The sequence below is a fragment of the Vombatus ursinus genome, unplaced genomic scaffold, assembly GCF_900497805.2.
Source record: "Vombatus ursinus unplaced genomic scaffold, bare-nosed wombat genome assembly UNPS02014786.1, whole genome shotgun sequence".
NCBI lineage: Eukaryota > Metazoa > Chordata > Mammalia > Diprotodontia > Vombatidae > Vombatus > Vombatus ursinus.
Genome location: NW_020954564.1, coordinates 45,261,756 through 45,289,360, shown reverse-complemented (window position 1 = coordinate 45,289,360; position 27,605 = coordinate 45,261,756). Strand labels below are relative to the sequence as shown.

Here is a 27,605-nt window from a genome sequence, read left to right as displayed (position 1 = left end):
CCTGGGACTGGGTCTTTTTTCGTCTTTCTGTACCCAGCACTGAGCACAATGCTCTGTAGAGAGGAGACACTTTAAAAATGTTTGTTAAATTGAGCCATAGGACCCCTTCTCTTGGGCTGTCCTTGTCCATTGAGTGTGGAATAGGCAGACTATTTTCTGCACGTAAAGTTTTGCCTGGGGAGACATCATGAGCTTCCCCACTGCATGCTGAGTGCAGGCCTATAATAACCCCCTTTACCAAGTCTGTACTCAGAGCTTTGGTGGGTTGATCTAAGATCTGCCGGAGCTTCTGCTCCACACATTCTCCAGGGCCCAGGATGACTGCCCCACGACAGTGATATTAGAATAGTTTTACTCTTTGAGCAGTCTCTGTTTTTTACACATCTCAGTTCAAATCGTGATGCTTTTATTCACTGGGAGGAATAGTTTAGTGGCAAGAGCCCTGAACTTTAAGCCAGGTCACTTTGAATCCTAGAGCTACTATTTACCATTCCTATGACCCTGGACAAGTGTCTTCCCTGAATTCCTGGGTTGTTGTGAGGACCAAATGAGATGATAAATGTAAATGACTTTATAAACCTTTAAAATGCTATAAACAGCTAGCTGACTATTTTTCCCGCACTGTTCTTTTTGCCTTTGTCACTTCTGTTGTTGATCTTTTTTTATTTTTATTTTTGAAGGGGGAAGGGAACCCAATCTACCTATGGTCTCATTAGCATAGGCAATTCCTGATCAACAACCAACCCCCTCATAAGTCAGTATCTACTCAAGGTTAGGAAAGACGGTGAGAAGCTGCAGGAGGGCAACCAGGATGAGGAAGGGCCCCAAAATCATGACAGAGAGATTGACTGAAGGCCTGTTTAGCCCTAAAATGGTTTGGAAGGAGGAGAATATGATTGTCGTCTTTGAGTATTTGAAGGGCAATCAGGTGGAGGAGGGATTTGTCTTGTTCTGCTTGGCCCCAGAGGGCAGAACTGGGAGCTCCTGGCATCCCATGGCTGTTGTAAGGTTAAAATGAGATAATAGATGGAAATTACTGTAGAAACCTTAAAAAGATATAATCATCTAAGTGGCCCTGGGCTGTGTGCTTCACAGTTTTAGGAAGTTACCCTGGCATTGAATAAAGTAATTTGCCAGACTTGGAACACAGGTCTTCCTTCACCAAGGTCAGTCCTCTTTTGCACTATGCCATGCTGCCTGGTTGGTTGCTTGTTGAGGATGGTATCATAGGCCACATAGAAGTTTTGTACAGGTTATACCTGAGTAAAAGCCTAACCTGTATTTGGACCACCTTAGGAAATTCCCTTTTAGTTTCTCGATGCCTCTGTCCCAAATGGCTGCTTCAAGGGCATTGCTACTGGAGATGGTCTTTAAAAATATCACTATCAAGGAAAAGTTCCTAGACTCATGGGAAACACTGAATTCCAGTTTACTCTTAATGAGGTGGAAAGAGTGCTGAATTTGGCATCAGAGGACCTGAGTTCAGATTCCAGCCCTGTTACATACTAGTTGTGTGTGACTTTGGACTAGTCACTACCCCCTGCTGAGACTTAGTTTCCTCCTCTCTGAAGTGAAGAAATTGGACTCAATAAATCTCTAAGGTCCATTACAGCTCTAGATCTTATGGTTTGAAATGATCTAACATCTCTAAAATGGATAGGATCTTGCTGACCTTCAGTCAGTATGAGACTCTTGCTTTTTATTCATTTTTATTCAGGTAAGCCATTTCAGATCTCGAGAGTGCTGTTGTCAGACCATGCGTCTTCCTTGCCAGTGTCCCCACTCACTCCTTGCTCTGGCTATTTTCTCCTCCTCTGCATCTTAGGTCCGCCCCCCAAGACCTCAAGTTGTCAAGCGACCAAAGAGTAATGTCACCATGGAAAGTCGAAGAACTTCAGTGTCAAGCCCTGACCAGTGAGTATGAAACACGTTATTCCCTTCGTCCCACAGGGTGAGCACAAGCAGAGGCCAATGCTTCCTTCCTGTGGAACACAGAAATCCTCTTTCCCCCACTGTGTCCCACCCCCCAGCCTCCCAGGGAGGCCAGGCTGGGTGTTTCACAGAAAGGTCACTCAGGGAGCACAGTTTAATCTCAGAAGCCTCCTGCTGGTTCATGGTATTGTAGGGGCAGAATGTCTAGAGACTAGAGCCCCTGGCAGAGGCTGTCTGGGTATGACACCTGGGTCCAAGTCTTTTGAGATGTAAGACTTAAAAGACACTTAGAGGGAAATTCATTCAGTTTGAATCAGTTTCCACATCATTGTCTTGGCAGTACAGAACAATAGAACTGGGTTCTTCCGTCTGTGACCATAAACATTTTCCATACCAAGGAAGGGGTACAGAAAACTTGCCTAAATTGCAATGAAGATTCATACTTTTTTTTTTGGCTGAACTATACAATAATACTATTTCTGTAGCTCTTTAAAGTTTGCAAAGTGTTTTCTTCACAACAGACCTATAAAATAGGTAATGTACATATTCTCTCCCTCTTACAGATGAGGAAACTAGAGTTAAGAGAAAAGTAAGCTTATATTTACTGGATTTTGAGTGGTAAGGGACCTTACAAATTATATATTCCAAGACCAACATTTTTACAGATGGGGAAACTGACACCCAGTGAGGGGAAAGGACTTGTACAGGATCATGTAGTTAATGTCTGAGCTGGAATTTGAGCCAGGTCTTTAGATACTCTGTAGCATCTATGGGCACTAAGGATTTTCCAGGAAAGTCCTGAAATCCACCTCATATTTGCCCTGCCTTCAGAGACTTAGAGAGGTTTGCTTGCAACACCCGGAACTTAAGGAACTTGCACAGTCACATAACTGGTATGTGTCAGGCCAGACTTGAGCCTGGATCATCCTGATCCCAGAGTCAGAATACCATACTGACTAAGACTAATGAATATTAGCCATAAATGTCAACTCTTCATCGGCTGCATTTGTTTCTCTCTCTGAGCCTCCTTGTCCTTCTCTATAGAATGAGGCCATCCTTCTTGTCCTGCCTGCTGTGCAGGACCATTGTGGGTAATAGAGGGCTCTGTGAACCAGAGTGTGTTAGAGAAGTGGGGGCTATGGTAGAACCCAGGCTGCAATTTATGCTTCAACCCTTTAATGTGGTAAAACTGCAATTACTACAAGCCATTTGCCATCACGACAGGTTTCAGGCCTGTGGATGGGCAGCGACAGACAATGTCAGGAAGTTGTTGTCAGGAAAGAAGTCCTAGGGTGGCAGGATTTAGAGCTATTTGGACTGGAAAAGATCCTAGAAACCAACTAATTCAAAGCACTCATTTTACAGATGAGGAAACTGAGGCAACCCCTCCCCAGGATGAGGAATAGAAGAGGGAGGAAGAGACTTGGCCAAAGTCACACATGTAGTAAATACAAGAGCCAGGGCTAAATCTAGGCCCGGTGCTCTTTCGACTGCATGCCGCTCCTTTGTTTTGGGGGAAATGCTTCATAACTTTAAATTGCAAGAAGGCTGTTTTCCAGAATTGTTCATTGGCTTCAGCTTTCTCCAGACACACAAGCACTGTGGTGAAGGAGAAATCGAGTAGGGATGAGGTGAGGGACAGAAGTGCTCAGTCCTCAATAACTAGGCCACTTTCTAAAAGCTAGCTGTGGCTTGCAGGCCTTCCAGAGGTGGAACAAGATTGCCCCCTTGTGGATAAAATTCCTTATCGCCGTCAAGGACCTGAAGCACCAATGCCTTCTTTCTGTGCCTCCTCAGGATGAAATCGTTCTTTCCCTATTCTAAGGCACGATCCTACTGTCCAACATGTATGTATTGGTCCCAAATCAAATTCTTCTCACCATCAGCAAACATACTTCAAGCACACTGCACTGTGGGATTCAGACTAGCCCAAAAGGATTCTGGGCATTGGAACAGCTGCCTTGAGTGGATCAGATTAACTAATCTCCTTTTTTTACCCTTTTGCTAATCAAATAAATGCAGAGTTAAGAGATGATCCTCTGGTGAATCCAAGGTATCACATAGCTATCAATATTTCATAACAATAACCATTTAGACAGAGTTATTTAAATATCATTCCCTGATTTTTTTGTAGCATAGCAATAGCTCTCTCCACTTGAGTTTCCTATCCTTCTTGATGATATGGGATGACCCTTGGTCCTCATAAGCTGTACCAGCATAGGACAGGTACTTATTATAGATCTTGCTGAACTAGAAAAGCTTCACCCATAGGTCTAAGTAATAGATTCTCTGTGTTATCCCAAGGATCAGGCCACTACATGGGGAATATTTTTTTGGCCACAGCAACTCACAAAAACCATCCACTAAGGCACAGAGCCACCCACATAGATGGAATCATGAATCCTTGACTTATTAAGGCCATAGTAGCTGACATTTATTTATAGCTCTTTATGGTTTGGTTATAAAATATTTTGTGTACATTATCTCCATTGCTTCTCACAATATTTCTTTGAAGTTGGCAGGTCAGGAGTAATTCTCTCTATTTTACAGATGAGGAAATTGAGGTAAGAATAATTTGCCCAAAGTAATACTTGTAGTAAGTTGCAGAAATAGGACCTCAGCCAGATCTCCTGACTGCCACGCTGTATGCCAGCCAATATCTTTACAGAGGTTTCTTAGAACTTGACTTTGTATCTTTCTGGCAGTGAAATGCCCAAGCAAATCAAACTTGTGAAAGTGTGAGTTTGAGCATACTGGCTCATCAGGGAGGTGTCAGCGAAGGCAAGCAAGATTACTAGGACCATCATAGTCATAAATAAATTTTAAAATCCTACTGTGGATTTTAGATAAAAGATTATATTTTGGCATTTTGCTCTGAGGGATGGTGTGTGTGTGTGTGTGTGTGTGTGTGTGTGTGTGTGTGTGTGTTCTCTTTTTTCCTTTTAAATGACTCCAGGAAAAATACCCAGCACGCCCACTCTCCTGTAATGCCAGTGACATTTTTAGTGCAGCCCCAGTGTTTTCCTAAGTGTCTCTCTCTGTCACCCTATCCTCCTCCCCCCCTTGCCTCTCCACATCCAAATGCCATGTACATCATAAACAGCCCTTCCATGTGTTTTTCTCAACTGTCACCAACTTCAACTTGGCAGGACCAACTCCTGCAAACACAGGAAGGATCCAGTGGGGGAAAAATATATTTTAATAAAACAGGCCTGCTATGAAATATTGTTCTAAAAACAACAACAACAACAATCTGCTTGCATCATGCAGGGAGAATTGAGAACTGGGGATGGGGCAGGAAATGAAGCCTAATAGGGCCTGGCCAAGGCCAGTTTTGACTAATCCAGGAGAACAGCAACTGAACCTAACTAAAACTCCCACAGTCATCAAAGGAAACCTTCCAGGTGGGAGATTTGAGTGGCAAAATGCAATCTGAAATACGTAACGCCCATGTGAATTCTCAGTACCACTGGCTTCATACCTTAACTCCAACTCCCCAGTAACACTTTAAGTAATTAACAGTGAGCCTGGAAGGATAAAATAGATTAAGGGCAACACTTTGGGTCCCCAGCCTTGAGCAGCATGATTTTTTTCCCCAGATCATATCCAGCATGGGAGGCAGCATGGTACCAAAGAATACTGAGTTTAAAGCCAAAAGGCCGCAAGTACTAGTTATGCTATTTACTAGCTATATGACATTGGGCAAGTCACTTCATTTCTCTGAGGCTTAGATTCTTTGTCTATAAAATGAGAAGTTGGGTGGTTCTTCCAACTCTAAATCTCTATAATTACTTTCTAAAGTCTTTAAAAGTCCAAATTTGTTATCTTTTTTTTCCTTCCTTTTGTAGCAAATTAGAAAAAATAATCTTTGAATTCCCAGTTAAAATCCCAATTCTGCAACATGTGGTCAGATCCCACAAGGAAAAAAAATATTTTCTAAAAATTCCGTTGTTTCCAATCAAAGGAATAGAACATTAGAGGCAGAACATTCAACATTAGAAATAGACAGGGCCTGAGAACATAGAATATTAGAACACAGAACCTCAGAGCTGAGAGGAACCTCTGAAGTTGTCTAGTCTAAGCCCTTCCCAAAGCAGGAATCCTTCTACAACATCCAATAAAAGTGATATTCAATTTGGTCTCCTCTAGGAATAGAGAATTCACTGTCTCCAGAAGTTCATTCTTTTGTAGGAAAGTACTGTCTGTTGGGAAATTTTTCCTTGGTTCTGCCTTGGGGCCAATCAGAAAAAGTCTAATAACCCCTCCTCCACAGAACACCATTTCACATATTTGAGGACAGTTCTCCTATGCCATCTTCCTCTACCCCTCCTTATTCCTCTGGGTTTTTCTCTTCTCCAGATTAAACATTTCCAGTTCATTCAGAAGATCATCTGTTGTCAAATTCTCTATTTCTCTCACCATCTCAATCACTTTTCTCTGGATTTGCTCTGACTGGTCACTGACTTTTCTAAAATGTAGTGCCCAGAACTGAGTAATGTACTCCCAAATATAGTATGATTAAAGCAAAGAACATCTGGACTTTCTCTAGATATTGTGCCTCTATTTATAGAGCCTAAGAACATATTACCTTTTTTTTCTTTACATTTCACTAAATGAAAATTATTTCATAAAAAGCTACATTTTCAAACACTGGGATGTTGTTTAGTCATTTTATAGTCATGTCTGACTTTGTGACCCAATTTGGGGGTTTTCTTGGCAAAGATAATAAAGTGGTTTGCCGATTACTTCAGGGGAAACTGAGGCAGACAAGCTTAAGGGACTTGCCCAGGGTCACACAGCTAATAAATGTCTGAGGCTGAATTTGAACGCAGGAAGATGAGTCTTACTGATTCCAAGCCAGGCACTCTATCCACTGTGCCATGTAACTAACCCATAAAGGCTGGGCTACCATGCTCATGTTTCATCCATCTCAAAACCTAGTCTCAATCCAGGGCCAGGACAAGTAGCTTGGTACAGAAATTTTTGAATTTGCAGTCAGAGGACTATAGTAAAATTCTGGTTCTACTATTTTTACCTCTGTGACCTGGAGCAAGTCATTTAACTTTTGTGGGCCTCAGTTTCCTCTTCTGTAAAATAAAAGAATTGGACTAGATATGTTTTTAGGTCTCTTTCAGCTGTAGACCTATGATCCTAAATCATATGAACCCCCTATAGAAGGAAGCATCAATTTGTAGAGTTGAAGGTGACCCCAAAGGTCTATGGAGTGAAAAAGAGTAACTAGACCAGGGTGAGTCTGAATCTGAGAATTGAATCAATCAATTCTCATTCCCAACATGTCCTGGTTGTGTGACCATGGGCAAGTTACTTCAACTCTGCACCTATATTCTTCATCTATAAAAGGAAGATAATCATCCTTACATTTCTTCTCTCATAAGAATTATATGAGGAAAGATCTTTGAAACCTTAAATCACTATAAAATGAGAAAAATTACCATCTAATCCAAACCTGTACCAAAATTATGAATCTACCAAAATATTCCCTTCAAGTGGTCCACTTGAAGGCCTTGCCTAGTAGATAGGAATAGGAGGACCTGATTCAGACCTCAGCTCTACTATCTGTGTGTCCTTGTATGAGTCATTTTTCTTCAATGAGTCTTAATTTCTTCCTTTATAAAATAGAGTAGACTAGGTGATTATATAAGGTCCCTTCCAGCTATTAGCCCTGTAAAACCCATGAAATTCATTGCCCCTCCCCCGAGACAGCTTCTTCCATATAATATTCCTTGAATATTTAGTCCCCTCCCAAAGGATATCAGCCTATGGCCTGTACTGTCCAAGCAAAGGGCTGATTTGGGGTTGAGGTACATAGGGAGTATCTGCCAAGATGGCCACAGGGCATTGGCAACATCCGTCAGGCCTATTGATGTCACTGTTCAGCTTTAACCTCAGTAAAGGTAGCCTTGTTAATCCTTATATGGGAACATTTCAGCATGAGACAGAGGACCTGACCCCATATCAATTATTTTCAAATGTATTCTTAATGTGCTCCCATTGGACCCTCAGTTCTACTCCACAGAGGCCTATTTAATTTTCTGACTGTCTTGGATATACAATTAGGAAATAAAGGGTGGACTGTAGCCCCCCCCCCTTGCCTCCTGCTCTAGAAGGCAAATAACAACAACAACAATAATAATTCTCTCTTCTGTAGTGCTTTAACTTGTCCAGAATGTTTTCCTCACAACAGCCCTGTAAGGCAGGCTTTGTTAGGATTATGTTATTCACATTTCTTGATTTAGGAAACTGAGGCATATAGGGGTTAGATGACTCACTTGGGGTCATGCAGTTTGCTTGAGTCAGGGATCAAACTTAGATTTCCTCACTCTAAGTCCAGTGCACTTTCCATGACATCATGTCCCCAGGAACATCTTCCTCAGGAAGCTCACCATCCTGGAGATTGCATCAACCTTGATACTCACACTTAATCAATACCCTCAGTACCGTCTGCCCCTCCAATTGAGAGGCTAGAGGGCAGAACCAAGAATTCCTCTCAAAGCCTCCATTTAAAGAGGACCCTCAAGTTCCCCCTTCATTTACCATCCAGCTGCACTCCTTTGAACTGAACTCCATCATGCTCGTACACTAGATACCCTCCCCTCCACCCCTCTGATTTTCAGCTTCCTCTTGTGTGTTGTCTTCCACCCATTAGATTGTAAACTCATTCATCTCAAACCTTGCAAACTGGCAAAAATAACAAAAAATGCCAGTAGGCAGTGTTGGAGGGATTGTGGAATGATTGGCACACTAATACATGATTGGCGAAGCTATGAAATGGTACAACCATTGTGGAAAGCAATTTGGAATTATGCAAATAATATGACTAAAATGTCCATACCCTTTGAACCAGAGATGCCATTACTGGGCTTCTGCCCCAAGGAAGCCATGAATAAGAAGAAAGCTCCATATAGACTAAAATATTTATAGCAGCATTTTTTGTGATAGCAAAGAATGGGAAACAAAGTGGATGCCCATCTATTGGGAAGTGGCTGAGCAAATTGTGGTACATGAATGTAATGCAGTATTACTTTACTGTAAGAAATGATGTGTGCAATTAATACAGAGAAGCATGGAAAGGAATACATGAATTGATTTAGAGTAAGCAGAGCCAAGAAAGCAATATACACAATAACTATGACATGTAAGTGACTGACACACACAAAAATCAAAAGTGAATGTAACAAAATTGTAAAGATCAAGCAGGATTCCAATGAAGAGATATGAGAAGACAGCCTCAATCCATCCCTTCATGAAGGTAGGGAGTCCACAGGTATTACACATTGCCTAGGTTTTTAGACTTTTTCCATACATTCATCAGTTAGGCTGGGTTTTTATCCTTTAAAAATACTATCATATGGGATAACTGTCTGGGAGAAGAAAGGGTAGAAATACTGAGGATTACTAGAAGATAGCAATAAAAATTTATTTAAAAAAAAAAAGAGCGAGGACTCTTTTTTCATATTTGTATTCCCAGCACTTAGTACAGTGCCTGCAACATAGTAGGTGCCCAATAAATGTTTATTGACTAACTGACCTTGTAACCCTAAGGGCACTGTTTCCTGAGAGGGTCCACATACAGCTCATAATTGGGGGGGGTGTCAGGTGTGAAGAAAGGGAGCAGGCTGAGGTAATTATAGATTATATAGGACTCTGAGGACTGCTGTGGTGGAAAGGGTTAGGTGGCTTCTGAAAATAGACCTTCTGTATTACCACTAGAAAGTGACATTGTCAAGCAAGCCACAGGTAGAGAGTTCATATGGGAGATGACATGCTGTGCTGAAGGAGTTGGTCTGAGAGAGAGGAGGCCTAGGTTTTAGCTCTGCTGTGCCCTACACTAGCTACCATATGTCATTAGGCTGGTCACTTCCTTCTCTGAGAATCACTTTCTCTTCTGTAAAATGAAGGAGTTGAACTGGGTAGTCTTTAAGACCCCTTGCAGTTCCAGCATTCTGTGTTCTATGTCCCAGCCTCAACAGCCAAAGTTTCAAGGCCCCTTTCTCTTCAAACACTGCATCTTCTAACATGCTCTTTCTAGAGCTAGCATTCTGTGACCCAAGGTCACTTTCAGCTGTATTATTCAGTGTTTTAAGGGTCCTTCCAGTTTGAATGTTTTCTGTTCTGTGTTCTTGAGACCCTTCCAGCTCCAGCATTTTAGGATTCTATGGTGCTGTGATTTCTATCTCTAGACACTTCTCAAAAAAAAAAATCCCTAAAGTTTTACCCACTTAGGTGCCCAGAGCAGAGAAAGAATGTGAAATAGCACCTCCTTCTACCCCAGATCTTCTCATTCTACCATCTACAAAAGGAAGTTCTCATTTTACTCCTAGATGAGTTCCTTTCCCTGACTCCCTCTGTTTGTCCAGGGCTCATAGTGTCAGGTGGGTTCCCAGGCTTCCTATTTGGATAAAATGGAGATGTTGCTATTATAGGGACCTTATTAATTTAATACAATTCATCAGTCATTTATTAAGTAATTACCATATGCAAGGCTGTGCTGGGTGCTGCAAATATAAAGATAGAGAAGACTCTTGAGAAATTTATAGGCTAATAGGATGGGAGCAGGGCCAAGGATTGACATGGGCAAAAATAAGGCAGCATGAGAAAAGTGCAAAGGAGAGGAACAGGTAGAGTGTTAGGAGAAATAAGAGGAGGTCACCACCATCTAAACAAGGATGGCTTGTGGAGGAAGGATACCTGAGTTGGACCTTGAAGGAAAGGAAAAATTTCAGAAATTGGAAGCAAGTAGGAGCCAGATTATGAAAGGATTTAAATATGACAGGAGCAAGAGTCTATATATATACTTCTACATATATTTTATTGGGGGAGGGGGAAGACAACTGAAGTTTCTAGAGTAGAGGAGTACCTTGCTAGTAACTCATATTTCTGTATGTCTTAGGATTTACAAAGTTCTTTCTTCTCTGTAAGATAGTTAACCCAACTGTTACCAGACCTACTTTGCAGAAGAGGAAAATTGAGACTCAGGGAACATGACGTGCCTTGCCTAAGATCATTCAGCTAGCAAGCATCGCATCCAGGATTTGAACCCAGATCCCCAGACTCCATACCCAGCCTTCTTTACAGTGTGCTGTGCTGCTGCCTTAGTGTATTAGGAAGATCTACTGCATAGTGAAAAGCTTTTCCTAATGAGAAAGGTTTCAGGCTTTGTAAGGTAGCATGAATGACAGCAGCTGTCACCTTCTGTGAGGCTGTTTTCCCTCACAGGACCTCAGAGTTGGAAGGGGCCTCAGAATCCATCTAGTCCAATCCATAACTGAACTGGAGTACCCTTTGCATGACCATCCTAGTAAGTGGTCATCCAGGCTTAGCTTAAAGACCCTACTACCTCCTGAGACAGCCCATTCTACTCTGGGATAGAGCCAATTTTTGTTGGAAAATCTGTTCCTAAGTTAAGCCTCAATCTGCCTCTCCATAACTCTCCCCCACCCCCAAATATTGCTCCTATTTCTGCCTCCTGGATCCAAACACATCAAATTGAATTTCCATTATCCTACCTGTACTCCAAGCCTTTCCATCAGGAAAAGGGAAACCTTCTGGGACTCCTGTTCCAGCCTTCCAGAGCCCAGGGTCACTACTACCACACTAAGAGGAATTATTCCAGGAAGTCTCTAGTAAAGGCATTATTCTGTCACACAAATCAAAATCTATTCAGACAAGTTCTGCGTAAACAATACTTTAGTGATTACTCAGTCATTTAGGAGAAATTCAGAATTATGTGGTTTGTGCATTGTGACTAATATGTTTATGTCAGGAACATGTTTATGTAAACATATGTAATTTAACATATATTTATATCAGAGAACATTCATGCTTAAGAAAGAACACTAGTAGGCTCAGTGACTGCTGAGATACCCACCCTCAGCCGTGGCATTCTCTTTATTTTCTCTTGAGCTTTATGGAGACCAGGATGAGTTTATTCTCATCTTTCCCCATCCCCCTACTCACTCAATGTGGAAGCCCCACAGGAAGCCACAGCTGGGATGGTACCCCAATGTAACTGTCAAGCAGTAACACCTCAGCAAACAGACAGACCTCCATGCTTGGGAGTCTTGCAGCCCCAGCCAGGACAAGTGGAATGTGTTGAAAGATCACACCCCTACCTCCTGTCCCTCCAATTCTCTGGGAGCATTTCCTACCACCATGGCCTAGAGTGTGTCTCCATGATGCCAGCTGGACCCCCCCACCCCCATCCAGCACGGCAGGTCGGTTAGACAGAAATACAACAGCCCATCTCTCTTCCAGGCCCTTGGCTGGCAGCCTTCCAGGGCTCGCCAAGAGGCTGGTTGTTAACATGCAAGAGCAGAAGGCCAGGAGGGCAATTAACAAGTCAAAAAGGTTTTGGCCTGGCTAAAGCTGCCATCACTTCCCCAGTCTCCGTGTGTTACTTTTCTGGAAATTATGCAAGACTTAACAGAAATCATAATGACACAGCCTCAAAGAGAGAAAGCTGCTTCTCCTGTGCTAGCCGAACTCATTAACCCAGAATTAGAACTACCTCAGCCTTTTGGCTTCATTGGACCAACAGTAGTCTCCAATTACCATGGCCATGGGCCCCAAGCTGCTGCCAAAAGGAAAGAGTTTTTTAGCAGGGTAGTCAAAAGCCCCCAAATCTGTCACAGCCGAGTAAAGAGCCGGCCTGCTACCAACAAGGAGCCAAATTCACAGATGACACAATGCTCGGCCGGATTGCTATCATGCTGGATGACTGAATCTGGATCCAAAAAAGATCAGGGGATTTAGAGCTGAAAAGGCCCGTAGAGATCATCTAATCCAAACCCCTCATTTTACAGAGAAAACAGGACCACAAAGGTTGTAACTTGGCCAGAATGAGGATTCAAACCTGAGTCTTCTGCCTACAAATCTAATACAATTAAATAACAACACCCTGTCTCTCTTCAAGAAGCAAAAATGATGGACTGAAGCTAACAAGATGAAATTGAAAGGAGAGGGATGGAAAATTCTTCACTTCGGCTCACTAAAGCAGCTGTGCAAGTATAGGATGGGGGTACCGTTCCTGTGGGAAGGACCCCAGACACTTTTAGAGGCCTGCAAGCTCAGTTGGAGTCAAGTGGGTAACACAGCTGTCAAAAGAGTTAGAGATTACACCACATTAATGGAAGCCTAGTGTCCAGAGCAAAGGAGGTTCTGGAGTATTATGTCAACTTCTAAGCGTGACATTTTAGGAAAGACCTTGCTAAAGGATACGAATCACATCCAGCAGAGGGCAACTAGAAGAACTAACATTTACATAGTGCTTCAGGGTTAGCTAAGTGCTTTACATCTATCATCTCATTTGATTCTCCCAATAATCCTGGGAGGTAGCTGCTATTATTATGCCCATTTTACAGATGAGGAGACTGAGGTCAAGGGAGGTTAAGTGACTTCCCTAGCAAGTTCAGCATTCTACCCACTGTACCACCTAGATGTTAGATTTTTTTGGTTGAAGAACTCAAGGTTATTTATTCTGGAGATGGAAAGACATTATTTCTGTCCTCAAATATTTGAAGAGCTGTGATGGGGAAGAAGAGTTAGCCTTATTCTGCTTGGTCCCTGAAGGCTTAGTGAGGAGCAGTGGGTAAACATTGCACAGGGACAGGTTTTGACTCACTCTCAGGAAAAAAGAAACGCTTCCAATCAGAGTCAACCCAGAGTGAGTAGGCTGACTCGTGAGGTAGTGGGTTCCCCGTCTCTGGAGGAGTTCAGTGGAGGATGGATGACTGCTTGTTAATGATGCCAAAGAACAGTTTCCTGCTCAAGGACCAATCAATCAACATTCAATCAACAAGCATTTAAGTGCCTACTATGTGATTGGTTCTGTGCTAGATTCTGGGCATCTAAGTACAAAGAATGAAACCATCCCTACTCAGAAGGAGCTTACATTCTGAGGGGGTAGGGGAAGAAGGGAGGGACAAGAAGTGCGTCTCTAAGTAGGTACAGCATAAGCATAAAGTGAGGAAATACAAGTAGATATGAGACTTTTTAGAAGGGAGGACAGTCATTGTTGGGGTGACTGACCTCGCAGGAGATAGTTCCTGGGCTGTACCTTAAAGGAAGATAGGGACTCTTGTGAGGAGGGGTGCATTCTAGGGATTGGAGGTGTCCAGGGCAGAGGCACAGAACTGGACAGTGGAGTGTCCTGTGTGAGGAACAGAGAGAAGGCCAGTTTGGCTGCATCCCAGAGTGTGGGAAGAAGAGTATTGTCCAGTGCCACTGGAAAGCTAGGTTTGGGCCAGTTAAGAAGGGCTTTCAAAGCTAAACACTTTATATTTATCCTAGAAGCAATAGAAAGCCATTGGAGTAGATTGCATAGGAATTAGACCAGATGACCCCTAAGGTTCCTTCAGACACTGAGATTCTGTGATTCGGTAGTCTGTTGTAATAAGAGTGAGCTCTCAAGGAAGGGCCTCTCCCATTGCTCCTGTGACCAGGCCATCATGGGGACAGGACTGCATCATCAGTCACTCAGGGCTCCTATCTATGGGAACTGGATTTCTGTTGGGCCTTAGCTTCTCTGTTGTGCTTCTGTCTCTGGGGTACAGGGAAACATATCAGCAGTGTTCTTTCAAGATACCTGACTAATAGCTAAGTTGGTGATGAGAGAGTAGAAACCCTCACCATTGCTTGAATAATCAATTTGGTATTTAGTTATTAAGAACCTATTATATGCTAGAGCCCTTGTCTTCAAGGACCTTGTTAATCTATTAAGAGGTCAGTCTAATAGAAAGTCGAGTATGTTGTGGGGAAAGACTATACATGGAATTTGGAGTTAGGACACTTGGGTTAAAATCCTGATAGCTGCTTTCTTGCTGTGCAACCCCAAACAAGTCATTATACCTCTCTGGGCCTCAGTATCCTCATTTGTGGCCTCCTTTACTGAGCTGTTTTATGAGAAAAGGGCTTTGTAAACCACAAAGTACTCCAGAAACTTATTATAAAGTAATGTCTCATTGCATTTCACCATCATGATCTACCCTCAACCCAAGAGAAACTTAGAATTCTCCTAGGTCGTTGTGTAGATCTCAAACCCCAACTAGTCCTGGGTCCAGCCCACCAGATAGGCCCTGCATGCCATAGGAATCATAATATAGCCTGAAAACTAGACTCAAACTATCTCCACTCACATCCCTGTTGTTAACACCTGCTAGTTATATAACTTTAGGTAAAATACTTCATCTCCCTGATTCTCAGTCTCCCATGTCTGTAAAATGGGAATGATAATGCTTGTACTGACTACTTTGTAGGGCTGCTGTGAGGAATGTACTTTGTAAATCTGAGAGTACCTTAGAAATGGGAGCTACAACGAGGATTCTAGGGGACACATAATCAGAGGGGAGCCAAAGTTGCTAATGTATATACAAATTAAAGATTCCTCACAAGGGAATGAAATAATCCTTTTAAAAAAAATGATTATAGAATCCCCTTCATTACTGCTTGAGACCCACCGCTCCCTGAATTTTTTTTTTTTTTTTATCTCAAGTACATTTAAGTGTCAATTAAATTTGAAATACCTACATTTGTCAGCATTTCATTTTGGGCCAGTGTGATGTGCCGCCGATTTGTCCACGCATCCTGACACATAAAAAAACTCCCGAGATGCAGATTGTCCTCATTAAAAAATAAACCTGTGCGATCACGGCGCTGCCGAGCACCACGGAGCACATCCCCGGCTCGGTGGCGCTGTGTGGCTGACATGATATTTTAAAAGCAACAGCCGCGGCTGTCACTCCTGTCATATGCCGGGGCTAACGGGAGACATGTTAAACTAAACATTAGAAAGAGATCAGCAAGTCATCTGCATGGGAACTCGGCGAAGAGATTAGGTAGGCAGAGGCTGGGGCAGTCATGTGGAGATGATGAGGGTTGGCGCGCTGATGGACAGCAAGCTTTGCTTTGCCCCTCGAAGGCAACGGCAGCGCTTGCTGTGGAGCTGGGCTCCCTGTGACCTGCCTATTCACAGACAGCTCTTTGTGTATAAAATCCAAGCAAGTGGTGGGTGGCAGACTGCAGGGTAGTAGCTGAATTGGGTTAATGAGAGAATAGATGCTTCCCCCCCCACACACACACACCCTACCCAATTCCACTGCCTTAAGCTAATAAAAAATTTAAACTTGGCCATCGTCAATAGTTCGTCCTTTATCTTTGACAAATATCTGACTGTATGTTTTGGGGAGTAACACCAGGAGCTGAATTTAAATAAGTTGATTTTTAAAACTCACCTTGATGTTAATGGGGAAGGGGAAAGCCCCACAACACCTCTCTCTTCATTGTTTTAGATGCCATTGATGGAATGTTGATCTCTCCCCTTTCCCCAGCCCCCCTCTCTGCCAAGGAAGCAGATGGAGGTAGGCTGACATCACACCAGAAAAGTTCCTATTTGGAAGCTCTATTCAAATGTCACCTGCTCTAGGAAGCCTTCCTTGTTCTGCCCTCTTCATTTGGTAATGACCTTCTCCTCTTATTGCACCCTTATTTTTATACCTCTAAAACACATTTATCATAGATTAAAATATATTATAGTTTTGTGTGTTTGTACCTTATTCCTCTACTGGACAGTAAGTTTCATGAGGACAGGGATCATGTACTATCAAAACTCTACACTTCCTTAGCACACAGCACAATGCTCTATACAAAATGCATAATAAATATAGAATGAATGATATCTATTATCTCTTATGATGACCTCATTGTTTCCATCCTTCCCCCTTCATTGGGTCATTTCAGAGCACAACTCTCCATTAACCTGCCCCAAGTCTTGAACCACTGTTTCTCACCTCCCTGGGACTGTTTTCCTCACCTATGAAATGAGGGGATTGAGATGTGACCAATAAGATGTCCAAAGAGTTGCTTGCTACAAACTTCTCCAACCCTGAAACCTCAAAAGAAGGGAAATATATGCCAGACGTAGAGTGATTATAGCTAAATCCACCAGATGAGATGACAGAACCCACCTCACCCCCACACAAATAATCATTCCATGAATTCATCTCAAAGAACTTTTTATACTTAGAGTTCTCATTCAGTGTCCTTAACTCCCAGTGAATCTGATACCTACTGTAGTGAGTACTTTAATGCACCAAAAGCACAAATAAGCTCAAAGCCTTGTGATTCAGGGTCTGCCTATAAAAATCCCTCATGGTAGTGACTTTGCCTGAAACACATGCCCCTCCCCTACTCTGTAAGAAGTGGCATACGCTGATTCTGCCCAATCATGTGAAAGAAGGGAGGGAAGAGCAATCTCGTGTGGTTAAAAATGTGTTGTGTAGTAGTCAGAGCTGGAGGTTAGGGGGAAACATAGCATTGGGCCTGCCTAGAAATACAACTGAGGCAAGTCCTCTTTCCCTAGAGGCTACTCAGGGCAGAGAACAACAGGCCTAACTGACCACCATATCCACTGATATAAGGAAGCCAAGGCTGCCTAGCAGCCCAGCCTCAAGAGTCTGTGCATTTATGAAATAGGAGGGACCGGAGCAGGGAGCTTGCACAGTGGATAGAGCTCTGGCCTTGGAGTCAGGAGGACCTGAGTTCAAATCTGGCCTCAGACACTTGGCATTTACTAGATGTGTGACCCTGGGCAAGTCATTTAACCCCATTGCCTCACCAAAAAGAAAGAAGGGGGGGGGACCAAATGAAAGATAGGGAATACAGTGAAAATGACTGAAACACCAAAAGAATCAAGAGGAAAGGCCTGAATGAAACCAAATGCAGAAGCCAACAAATTAACAGGAGGAAAAATGAGTAACACCTCAGAGAGAACAAAAACACATTTATCAAGTATAATGTGAAAGAAAATAAACTAGTATTACCTGATGAAAGACAGAATCCTATGAACTCCTGAGATATCATGGAATAACCGCAAGAAATTCCAGAATGATTCAAAAGAGAAACAAAACTCTAAAAAGAAATTAGAAATAAATGTAGGTCAAAAGTTAAAAGTTCTCAACATAGAATTTAAAAATACAAACAGCGGAGCAGGAAAAATTGAATACATAAGGGAAAATCTTTCCAAAGAAATAGAAGCAGAGAGAGAGAGAATAACAGATTTGGAGAATAAAAATACTGAAGTGGAGGAAAAATTGCCAGAAGAAAAGAAAAAGGCAACAACCTTAGAAGAATATGTGAATTTTATACAAGCCTAAACAACTGACCTTGAAGACAGGATATGCAAAGATGATTTAAGGATCCCAGGTCTTCCTGAAGAAGATAACAAATCAAAAAACCTGCATACTAGAATGCATAAAATCATACATGAAAAGTGTCTGGAACTTCTAAATACAGACAACAAAACACTGACCAAGAGAATCCACAGATCACCATCAGGAGGGGGAAAAACAACAACAGCAGCAGCCCTGTACTTCAAACTCCAAGATAAGTAGTGGTTAAGTTTAACAATTTCAGTAAGAAAAAAGTTTGCAAGCGTCCAGTAGTAAGACCTTCAAAGATGAAGGAAAGGCATTTCAAGTAATAGGATTATTCCACATTCATTTGAAATTGTTGGAGAGAATGGAATACTGTATTCCAGGAAAGAAAATGAGCTCAAGCTAAAATTAGGCATTTGGACTAACTGATCACCAAGCTTCCTTCCATCCCTAAGGCTCTATGTGCTAACATTCTGTATTTTAAGATACCATACAGGTCTAACATTCTGTATTATAAGATTTCTTCTAGCTCTAACATTCTTCCCTATTTTTAACAACTCAGCAAAGACTATAGCGCTCAAACTGACTTGACCATCTGCCATTACATTAGAAAACAGTCTCTTTTTGCTTGTGAAAAACAAACCATTGACTCTTTCATAGATCATGGAGCTCTTTCTTAGAATTATAGACTTTTAAATTTGGAAAATACTTTGTCAATGAAGTAGGTCAATCCTCTCATTTAACGGAGGAGGAAACTGACCAAAAAAGAGGATAAATATCTTGCTTAAGGTCCCATGGCAAGTTAATGGTTAAGTCAGGATTAAACTCCTGGCCTCCTGACTTCCAGAGCTCTTGATACTATACTGTACTTCTTTGCCAAAGTCTCCCTTTCCTATCATCAATACATCTTAGGGTTTGAGGGAGAATATGGCTAGGTGGTGCAGTGGGTAGAGTGCCGGACCTGGAGTCAAGAAGACTCATCTTCTTGAGTGTCTGGCTTCAGACACTTAATAGCTGTGTGACCCTGGGCAAGTCACTTAACCCTGTTTGCCTTGGTTTCCTCATCTGTAAAATGAGCTGGAGAAGGAAATGGCAAACCACTCCAGTATCTTTGCCAAGAAAACCCCAAAAGAGGTAACAAAGTATTGGACAAAACTCAACAACAGCAATAAGCTCATAACCTGTTCTGTCTTTGATTCAGCCAAAAGGACAACTCATAATAAATGTGGCTAGATGGTAACTTGATATAAAAGAACAGGGAGATTCCATTATATAGAATGTTATGGTACAAGTCTCCTTTTCCTCCCAGTAGCATGTTCATTTCTCTAGCAATCCCGAACTTGTGATGTCAAAGTCCAGTTCAACAGGAAAAGGTCTTTGCTTTCATGTTTCCTGAAATTGCTAACAAGTTGAGTTGAATTTAGCAAATGTGTCAAGCTATTCACAATCTACCTCAAAACAGGAGGGAAAACTAATTAGAAAGAGTGCCCTGTCAAGAATTTAAAATGAATTTGAATCCTGTTGAAGTTTTTCATTTAATCTGACCCAACCATGAATCATACATACATTCTTTCTTGAAGAATTGATCATCAGAGAAGAAAGTGATTTCAGAGGCTTCTACCTGAATATACACTCCTCACCCCTCCCCAGAATGTCCCTGTGGCAAGAGGTCGTGTCCCTGCCTTTGCTTGAAGACCTCAAATGACAAAGAACTCATTACTTTGCAGCCCATTCTAATTTTGGATAGCTCTAATTACTAGGAAATTTTCTGTAGTATCAAGCCAAAAATCGGCTTCCTTGTAACTGATAACTCATCACTCCCAGTTTTGCTTTCTAAGGCTGAAACAGGATGAGTCTATTCTCTCTTCCGTGACAGCCCTTCAGATGCTGGTAGATCACTACCATGTGCCCTCTTAAATATTCTCTTCTCCAGGCTAACTCATATGGCATGGTTCTGCATCCTTTTATCATTCTGGCTGCCCTTCTGTGTGTTTTAGTTCAATAATGTCTGCTTTAAATGTGGTACCCAAAACTAAACATAATTCAACAGCTATTGTCTAACCAGGATGGATCTCAACAAAACTTTAGTCTTCCTTGTTCTGGCCACTGTGTTTATGTTCATGCAACCTAAGAGCATATTCATTCATTCATTCAGCTATTATTTATACAGCATCTGCTATGTACAGAGCTATGTGCTGGGTAATGGGAGAGATAAATTGAAAATTGATATGACCCCTGTCCTTATGTAGCGTATATACAAATAACTATAATGGAGAATAAATATTAAGAGCTGTAGCTCAATACAAAATAAGAGACTGAATGAAGGAAAGATTGTTTCTGAATGGGGTGTATCAAAAAAGGCTTCCTGGAAGGGGTAGCACTAGAATTGGATCTTGAAGAGTGAATCAGATTTGAAAGGTGGGTCAGGGCTAGAGGGTTGGCATAGTAGGAGCAAAGGCATAGAGGAGGATCGAACAGTACATGGGTAGGAAAAGCAAATGTCAGGTTGGCCCAGAATACAGCTTAACAGCATGTCCTGGAGGAATCATCACCAGTCCTGGCTCTTCACTTCCTAGCCATGTGACCTTGCATGAGTCACTCCACCTTGTTGAACCTTGTCTTGCTTATCTATAAAATGGTTACAATAATGCACACATTGTCTGTCTACGTCATTGGCCTGTAGTGAGGAAAATACTTTATAAACTGTGTGTGTTGTAGAAATGGGAACTATTATTTCATACTTATATTTCACATATTATTTCATATTTCATCAAGGAACCTTGATTTTTAGTTATGTGGGTGTTTCGCCAGCACAACTCTTCCAATCCTTAGTAGACAGTCCTTGTGAGTTCTTTTGGCCAAAAATGTTCATTACCCAGCAGCCAGTCCTCTAGTGGTGAATTTCCCTGAGCTTAGTTAAGCTGATCTCTGGATGACAAACAGATAGTCTGTCACCAGGCCCCTACTGAAGGCCTTCCCTAATTGGTAAATGCTGCCAAGGCTAACCTGCCATTGGAACAGCCTTTGTAAATGAGGGTGAGTGAAAACTTAAGTGGGAGTGGTTATCATTACTGTTGTTGTTGTTGTTGTTGTCTCTTAATAGATTTTTGAAAACAGTGGAAAGAGATGTTCTAACTCAGGGGTGGGGAGCCTCTGGTCTCGAGGCCACATGTGGCCCTATAGGTCCTAAAGTGCAGCCCTTTGACTAAATTCAAACTTAACAGAACGAATCTTTTTAATAAAAGGATTTGTTCTGTAAAACTCAGACTCAGTCAAAAGGCCATGCCAAAGGACCTAGAAGGCCACATGTGGCCTGGAGGCTGCAGGTTCCTACCCCTTTATCTAACTCCTGAAGCTTATCTGGACTCTAACCTGTGCAAACTATCCTGAGACCCATTAAATGCCCGGGAGTAGTAAAAATAGGAAATCATACTTATAAAGCACTTTATTTTTACAAAGTACTTTACATATATTATCTCATTTGATTTTGTCTCCCCTTGCCAAACCTGAATTACTTCTACCATCTTCTTCCTCCATACCAACCCATACGGCTGGATTCTCTTGGAGAGAGTCTCTTCTGTATCAGCTGACTTTATTACAAATTTATGCTGTCTAATTTCAACTGGGCCCTCACTGTGGTCTAACAATTCCTAGCAATTCTTGTCTTGTTCCCTAGTTGATTCTTTATTGCCTTCTCCATAGCTGTTTCTTTCTGCTCTTCAGACATCTCACCACCTCCTCCCTCCTTCCTCTCAGCAGAGGTTCTCCCACTTAACTTTTCCCAGAAAATCAAGATCATGCATTATGAGTTCTCCATTTCCCCAAACCACACCTCAAAATTCCTATTCATCAACTAGTGCTCTCCTGTACTAGTCTCTGATGAAAAGGTCTGCCGCCACCTTCTTGCCAAGGCCAACTCCTCCATTTGTGTTTTGTACCCCATTCTTTCCTCTCTTCAAGTACTTGCCCTGAAAGGATCCTTCTCTCTCTTTCATCTTCATTTTCACTTTATCTACTGGCACTTTCTCCTCTAGACAAACATACTCAGGTCTTCCCCATCCTTAAAAAAAATAAATAAATAAATCATCATTTGACTTTGCCATTCCCTCAGACTATTGTCCTATATCTCTTGCTCTCACAGCCAAATTTCCAGAAACCCCTATCACCTCCATTTCCTCTCCTCCCATTTGCTTCTTTATCTCCTGAAGTCTGCCGTCCAACCCCACCCCAAGACAAAAGCTTTTTTCTACAAGGTTACCGTCATTCTCTTAACTACTAAATCCAATGGCTTTTTATCAGTCCTCATCTTTCTTGATTTCTCTGCAGTTCTTAGCACTGTTAGTTACCTCCTTCCTCTTGGACTTTATCTCCTTCCTCCCTAAGCTTCTGTGATGCTGATCTCTCTTGGTTCCCCCCCTCCTATTTGACCTCTCCTCATCTTCTTTTGCTGAATCATCATTCTCCCAGCCACTGTTTGGCTATCTCCCAAAATTCTGTCCTGAGCCCTCTTATCTTCTTTCTATTTATTTCTGCCTTAGTAATCTTATCTACCTCCATGGGTTCAATTATTATCTCTGTTCATATGATGCCTGTATCTGTATATTCACCCTTAATATCTTACCTTAACTCCTCTCATAGTACCAACTAGCTGCCTCCTGGACTTTTCAACACGTATAGCTATATAGACATCAAACTACAAATGTCCAAAACAGAATTTTTCCCCAAAACCCATCCCTCCTCCAAACATCCCCATTTCTGTAGATGATCTCACCAGCCACCCAGGTTCACAGCCTTAGATTCATCCTCGATCCTCCCTATCTAATAAGTTACTGGTTTGTGGATTCTGCCTCTTCAATATCTTTCACATCTGTCTCCTCTCCAAACACGCTGATTCCACCCTCGTTTAGTCCCTTATCCCTCAACTGGATTATTATCACTTCCTAATTAGTCACTCTGCCTCCATTCTCTCCCCTCCCCAGTTCACTTCTTAAGATACTGCCAATTGATATTCCTAAAACATGGATCAGACCATGTCACCCTCTGACTCAGAATTCTTTTAGGATAAGATACAAAGTCCTCATTCCAACATTTAAAGCCTCTGTATTCTGGCTTCCATCTGCCTTTCCAGATTTATTTAATATTACCCCTTTTCACATACTTTGTTCTGGTCAAACTGAACTGACCTACTACTTGTTCCTCATACATGACTTTTGAAACCACATCTCTCCATATCTGTAATACACTCCTTCCTCCCCTCCACCTCAGAATCTTTGGCTTCCCTCATAGCACAACTGTGGTGCCACCTCCTATATAGATAAGGCCTTTGCTGATTCCCCAGGTACTAATGTGGTCCCTTCTTCCCTCCCCCCCCTTCCTTCTCTCTCTCTTTGTCTCTTTCTCTCTCTGTCTTTCTCTGCCTCTCTCCCTGTCTTTGTCTCTGTCTGTCTCTCTGTCTCTCTCCCTCTCTCTCTGTCCCCCCATCCCCATATTGAATCTACTTTGCATTTATATATGTGTATATATATATATATATGCATATACATATATATATATATATATATACACAGTATCTCCCAAGTAGAATCTAAATATCTTGAGGGTTTCATTTCTGTCCTTGTATCCCCAGAACCTCATATAACACCTTACACTTAGAAGTCTGTTAATAAATGTTTGTTGAGTTGAATTAAACAACCGTGTGAAAGGAGTACCATAGGTTTTACTATCTTCATTTTTTTAATGGGGCTGAAGCTCAAAAAAGGTTGCCTATGGACACCCAGCTAATACAAGTCAAAGAAAAAATTCCAATTCTAGTCTCTCCTGAGTTCATTGCTCTCTCCACAACCTAATACTGTTTCTCACATAATAACAACTAACATGAATAAAATGCTTTAAGGTTCACAAAGCTCTTTCCATATCTCATTTGATCTGTTCAATTCCGTAAAGCACCATTACAATGTCATCATTCCCATACTACAGATGAGAAGACACATGCTAGAGAACTGAATTGACTTGCCTGTGGCCATACAGCTGGGAAGAGTAGTATGAGCAGAGGAGATGCTGTGGCTCTTAGGCATCTACCAGTGGACATATCCATGTCCGTAGGAGACATTGGGTTAACAGACAGCTGCAGCCTCAGACCTGGGGTGGGGAAGGAAGTACCTGCAAAATGTGAGGCTTTGGAGATCTAGTGACTGGGGTGGATGAAGGGAGAACAGAAAACACCAAGTTATAAGCAGGAGCATCATAAATCAGAATGAGACAAGATGCTGAGAGGAGCCGAGCAAGCCAGATGGCCCAGCAACAGGATGGACAGCAGGACTGGCGAACTAGGCAGTTCTACCAGTCTGTCTGGGCATGTGGTGAAACAGGAAGTAGGTTGTCTCCTGATAATATATGGCTAACCTCTTTCTAATGAATGCTGGCCCCACCTTCCTTGACCAGTTAAAGGAGAAAGCTTCATTAAGACCCTGCAAGAGGCTGTGTGGTATAGTGAAAAGACCCGAGTTCCAGCCCTGGTTCCTACACACAATCCATGTAACATTGGATAAGTCCTGTGCCTCCTCAGCCTCACTTTCCTTATCTGCAGTATGGGGATATTACAAGGAAAATGGTTTATAAACTTTAAGCTCTGTAGAAATGTCCTAGTGTTCATTGTTACTGGTGTAATAGAAAGAATGTTAAATTGAGAATCAAAAGAAATGGGTTTAAATTCAATCTCTGCCACTGAAATCTTGATCAAGCCACTCATTCTCTATGTGCCTGTTTACTTAAATGTGAAAAGCTGAGGTCGGACTGGATCAGAGGTGTCAGACTTGCTGCTCCCCAACTCCCAAGTGGGCCCCAACCAGATTAAACGCAATTGAAAAATGTTTGACAAAAAATTAAAATTCAACACAACATAGATGATATTAATCTGTGGTTTTCTAAGTCAGCATGCAGCCCGCAGGGTCCATTTCTATCTAAGTTTGACACCTCTGGCCTAGATGATCTTTAAGGCCCCTACCAACTCTAAAGTCCTACGAGTCTATGATCCTTTTATTATTGGGTCAAACCCTTTCCCTGCTCATTTGGGCTCTGTTACTCCTCCCTGACTCTGTACTCAGTCAGAAACATAGGCTGCCTCAATGACAAAGACAGGACCAACCAAAGCCCAAATTCTCTCTTGCGTGAGAAGAAATGAGGTAGAAGGGTTTAAGCAAGGTCCTTTCCACTCAAAGAAAGGGGAAAAAAAGAAACACACCCAACTATTTCACATGACTATAATGGCTAGGAAATAATAGCAGTGATTCAAGTATGATTAATAACAACAAAATATAAACCCAAAATTACTCTTCTTTCTGTTGTTTTTTATAGAACCTGGCACTGCCTCTGTCTCTAGGTCTTGGGAGTTGTGGGAGGGGAATGCCTTAGTAAGTGTCTGACTTGAGTTCTGGTCAGTGTATAATTCATATATACTGTGGAGATATTTTATATATACTGTATATGTGTTTGTGTTTATAGGTAGAGCTCATAGGTGGCTGACAAGGCAGATGTATTTTTTATAATAATTAATATTTAATCACCATATCACAGATGAAAAAGACTCTCTGAAGAGGCATCTAAGAGAGAATTCCAAAGAGCCACCACCAATCAGCAAAGCATTGCCGTTCCATATTCCTTCTCCATAGGGTTGGCTGTTTGTTGGTCTGTTGCTGTGCATGCATCACTTTGGAGTAGCACCTCTAACCAGATATTCAGGTTCTTTGTAATCTACTACTCCTCTTTCTGATGTCCTGTTGACTCCCTTAGTGCCCTTTGCTCTCATGGAGTCATAGATTCTTAGACCTTGAGGGACCCTTGGAACATAGAGACCATTAGGCCTGAAAAGGAACCTTAGACTTAACATAGAATGCTAAAATATTGAATATTAGAGCTGAAAAGTACCTTAGAGCATGGAATGTTAGCATAAAACATATTAGAACAGTAAGAGACAGTAGAGATCATTTAATCCAATACAATCACTTTACAGATGAGGAAACAATGCCTTGTATAGTCATTTTTGTAACACTTTTAAGTATTCTCATTAGAATTTATCATATGTCTCAATTTATCTTTAACAATGTGTTTTTGATGTTTCATTGCATCTTGCCCCCCCAAAAAAAGACGTTTAAAAAGTACATCAATTTTATAATATACTTCCATTATAGTGGGGAAGTGTGATTCATTCAGAATTTCTCTTCACTGAGAACTTGATATGTGTGGCTGCCACAGCTCCAAGGATTGGAGATGGTATGCAGCTTTTAGGGAGGTTCACCCCAGGCTGCAGTAGTGCTGGGGCACCCAGGGTGGCACTGGGAAGCTGAGATGTATATTCCTCAAATGTGTGACAAGCTGCCCTGGTCAGTCGCCGGATTGGCCTCCGTTAGGTAGATGCTCTAACATGGAAAAGGAGAGCTGAGATTGCTTCTTCAATTCTGCATTTCTCCCTCTCCATCTTTTCCCCTTTCCTCCTATCAAAGATTAACTGATCAAGACATCTTATAATTTCTTGTTGTCTTTTGTTTCCCTCTTTCCTTCAGCCTGGTAAAGCCCTTGCGACACTATACAGTCTTTCTCTCTGAAGACTCTTCTGATGATGATCAGCGGGAAGAGGACCCTTTCTCTGGCTATTCTGACAACTTCTTCTTCTGTACTCCCTTTGAATGGTCTCTCTCTCCCTCTTTCTTCCTCTGTGTTTTTCTCTGAATTCGTTAGTGTTAAGCATTGAGCTCTGCTCGATGACCCTGCTTGTGGTCTCTGGTGCATGGTTTGGCCTTTGCTGTGCAAATCTAAAGCATGGGATGTGTGCACGGATGTTGGGGGTTTTTTTTTTGTTTGTTTTTTTTTGTTTTTTTTTTTGCCTTGGCCCTTCCATGGATATAAAGAGCTAATGGTCTACTGCTAGAGCATGCTCTGCCGTTGTCCAGGGATGGACCCCACCCCCACCCCCACCTGCCTTCTCCCCTTGATATCCATTTTTTTCCAAGTTCCCCTCTCCCTCCTCGAACTCCTTCTTCTACCCATCCCCCCTACCCCCCATCATGATTCATCATTCACTGCTACTGCCTTCCTAGCACCCCCCATCAAAGATTCCTCCTCCTCGCCTGCCAGCTTCCAGCATGACACATGCCTGGGCCACTCCACTAGGCAGGCATCTCCTCTGTTACATTATTACAGCTTGTGGTGTATGCTTTTATTTGTACCGTTTATGTTCTGGCTTTGTTGGTTTAAACAGGAGTTTGGGGCTTTGTTCATAGGTGTCTTTTAATTTCAAGACTGATCTGCTTCTCTCTGGCTAATCTGTTATACTGTGCAAATAATATTTGCTGCACTCACCAGAAATTAACAAACCTTTGGCTAACAGCATACTCAAATCAGAATGCCGTGCCAAACCTCAGGATGTATTTTAGTGCCCATATGCAGAAACCAGCCAATTTTGCCAATTGGCCAGCCCATCTCAATTAACTTAACTGAAAACCAAATTAC

General features: G+C 42.0%; 1 protein-coding gene across 4 annotated transcripts in view; it reads left to right on the top strand.

The window, feature by feature from the left end:
• Positions 1-27,605, top strand: part of LOC114047022 (DENN domain-containing protein 1A-like) — a 702,955-nt gene that overhangs the window by 662,901 nt on the left and 12,449 nt on the right. For 3 of the 4 annotated variants that reach the window (XM_027867675.1, XM_027867672.1, XM_027867674.1), the window contains one exon: positions 1,826-1,914. In XM_027867675.1, coding sequence (XP_027723476.1) covers positions 1,826-1,914 — 89 coding nt within the window. Of the gene's footprint in view, positions 1-1,825; positions 1,915-3,297; positions 3,965-27,605 lie in introns of those variants that run through there. The other variant, XM_027867676.1, reaches the window with a different exon arrangement.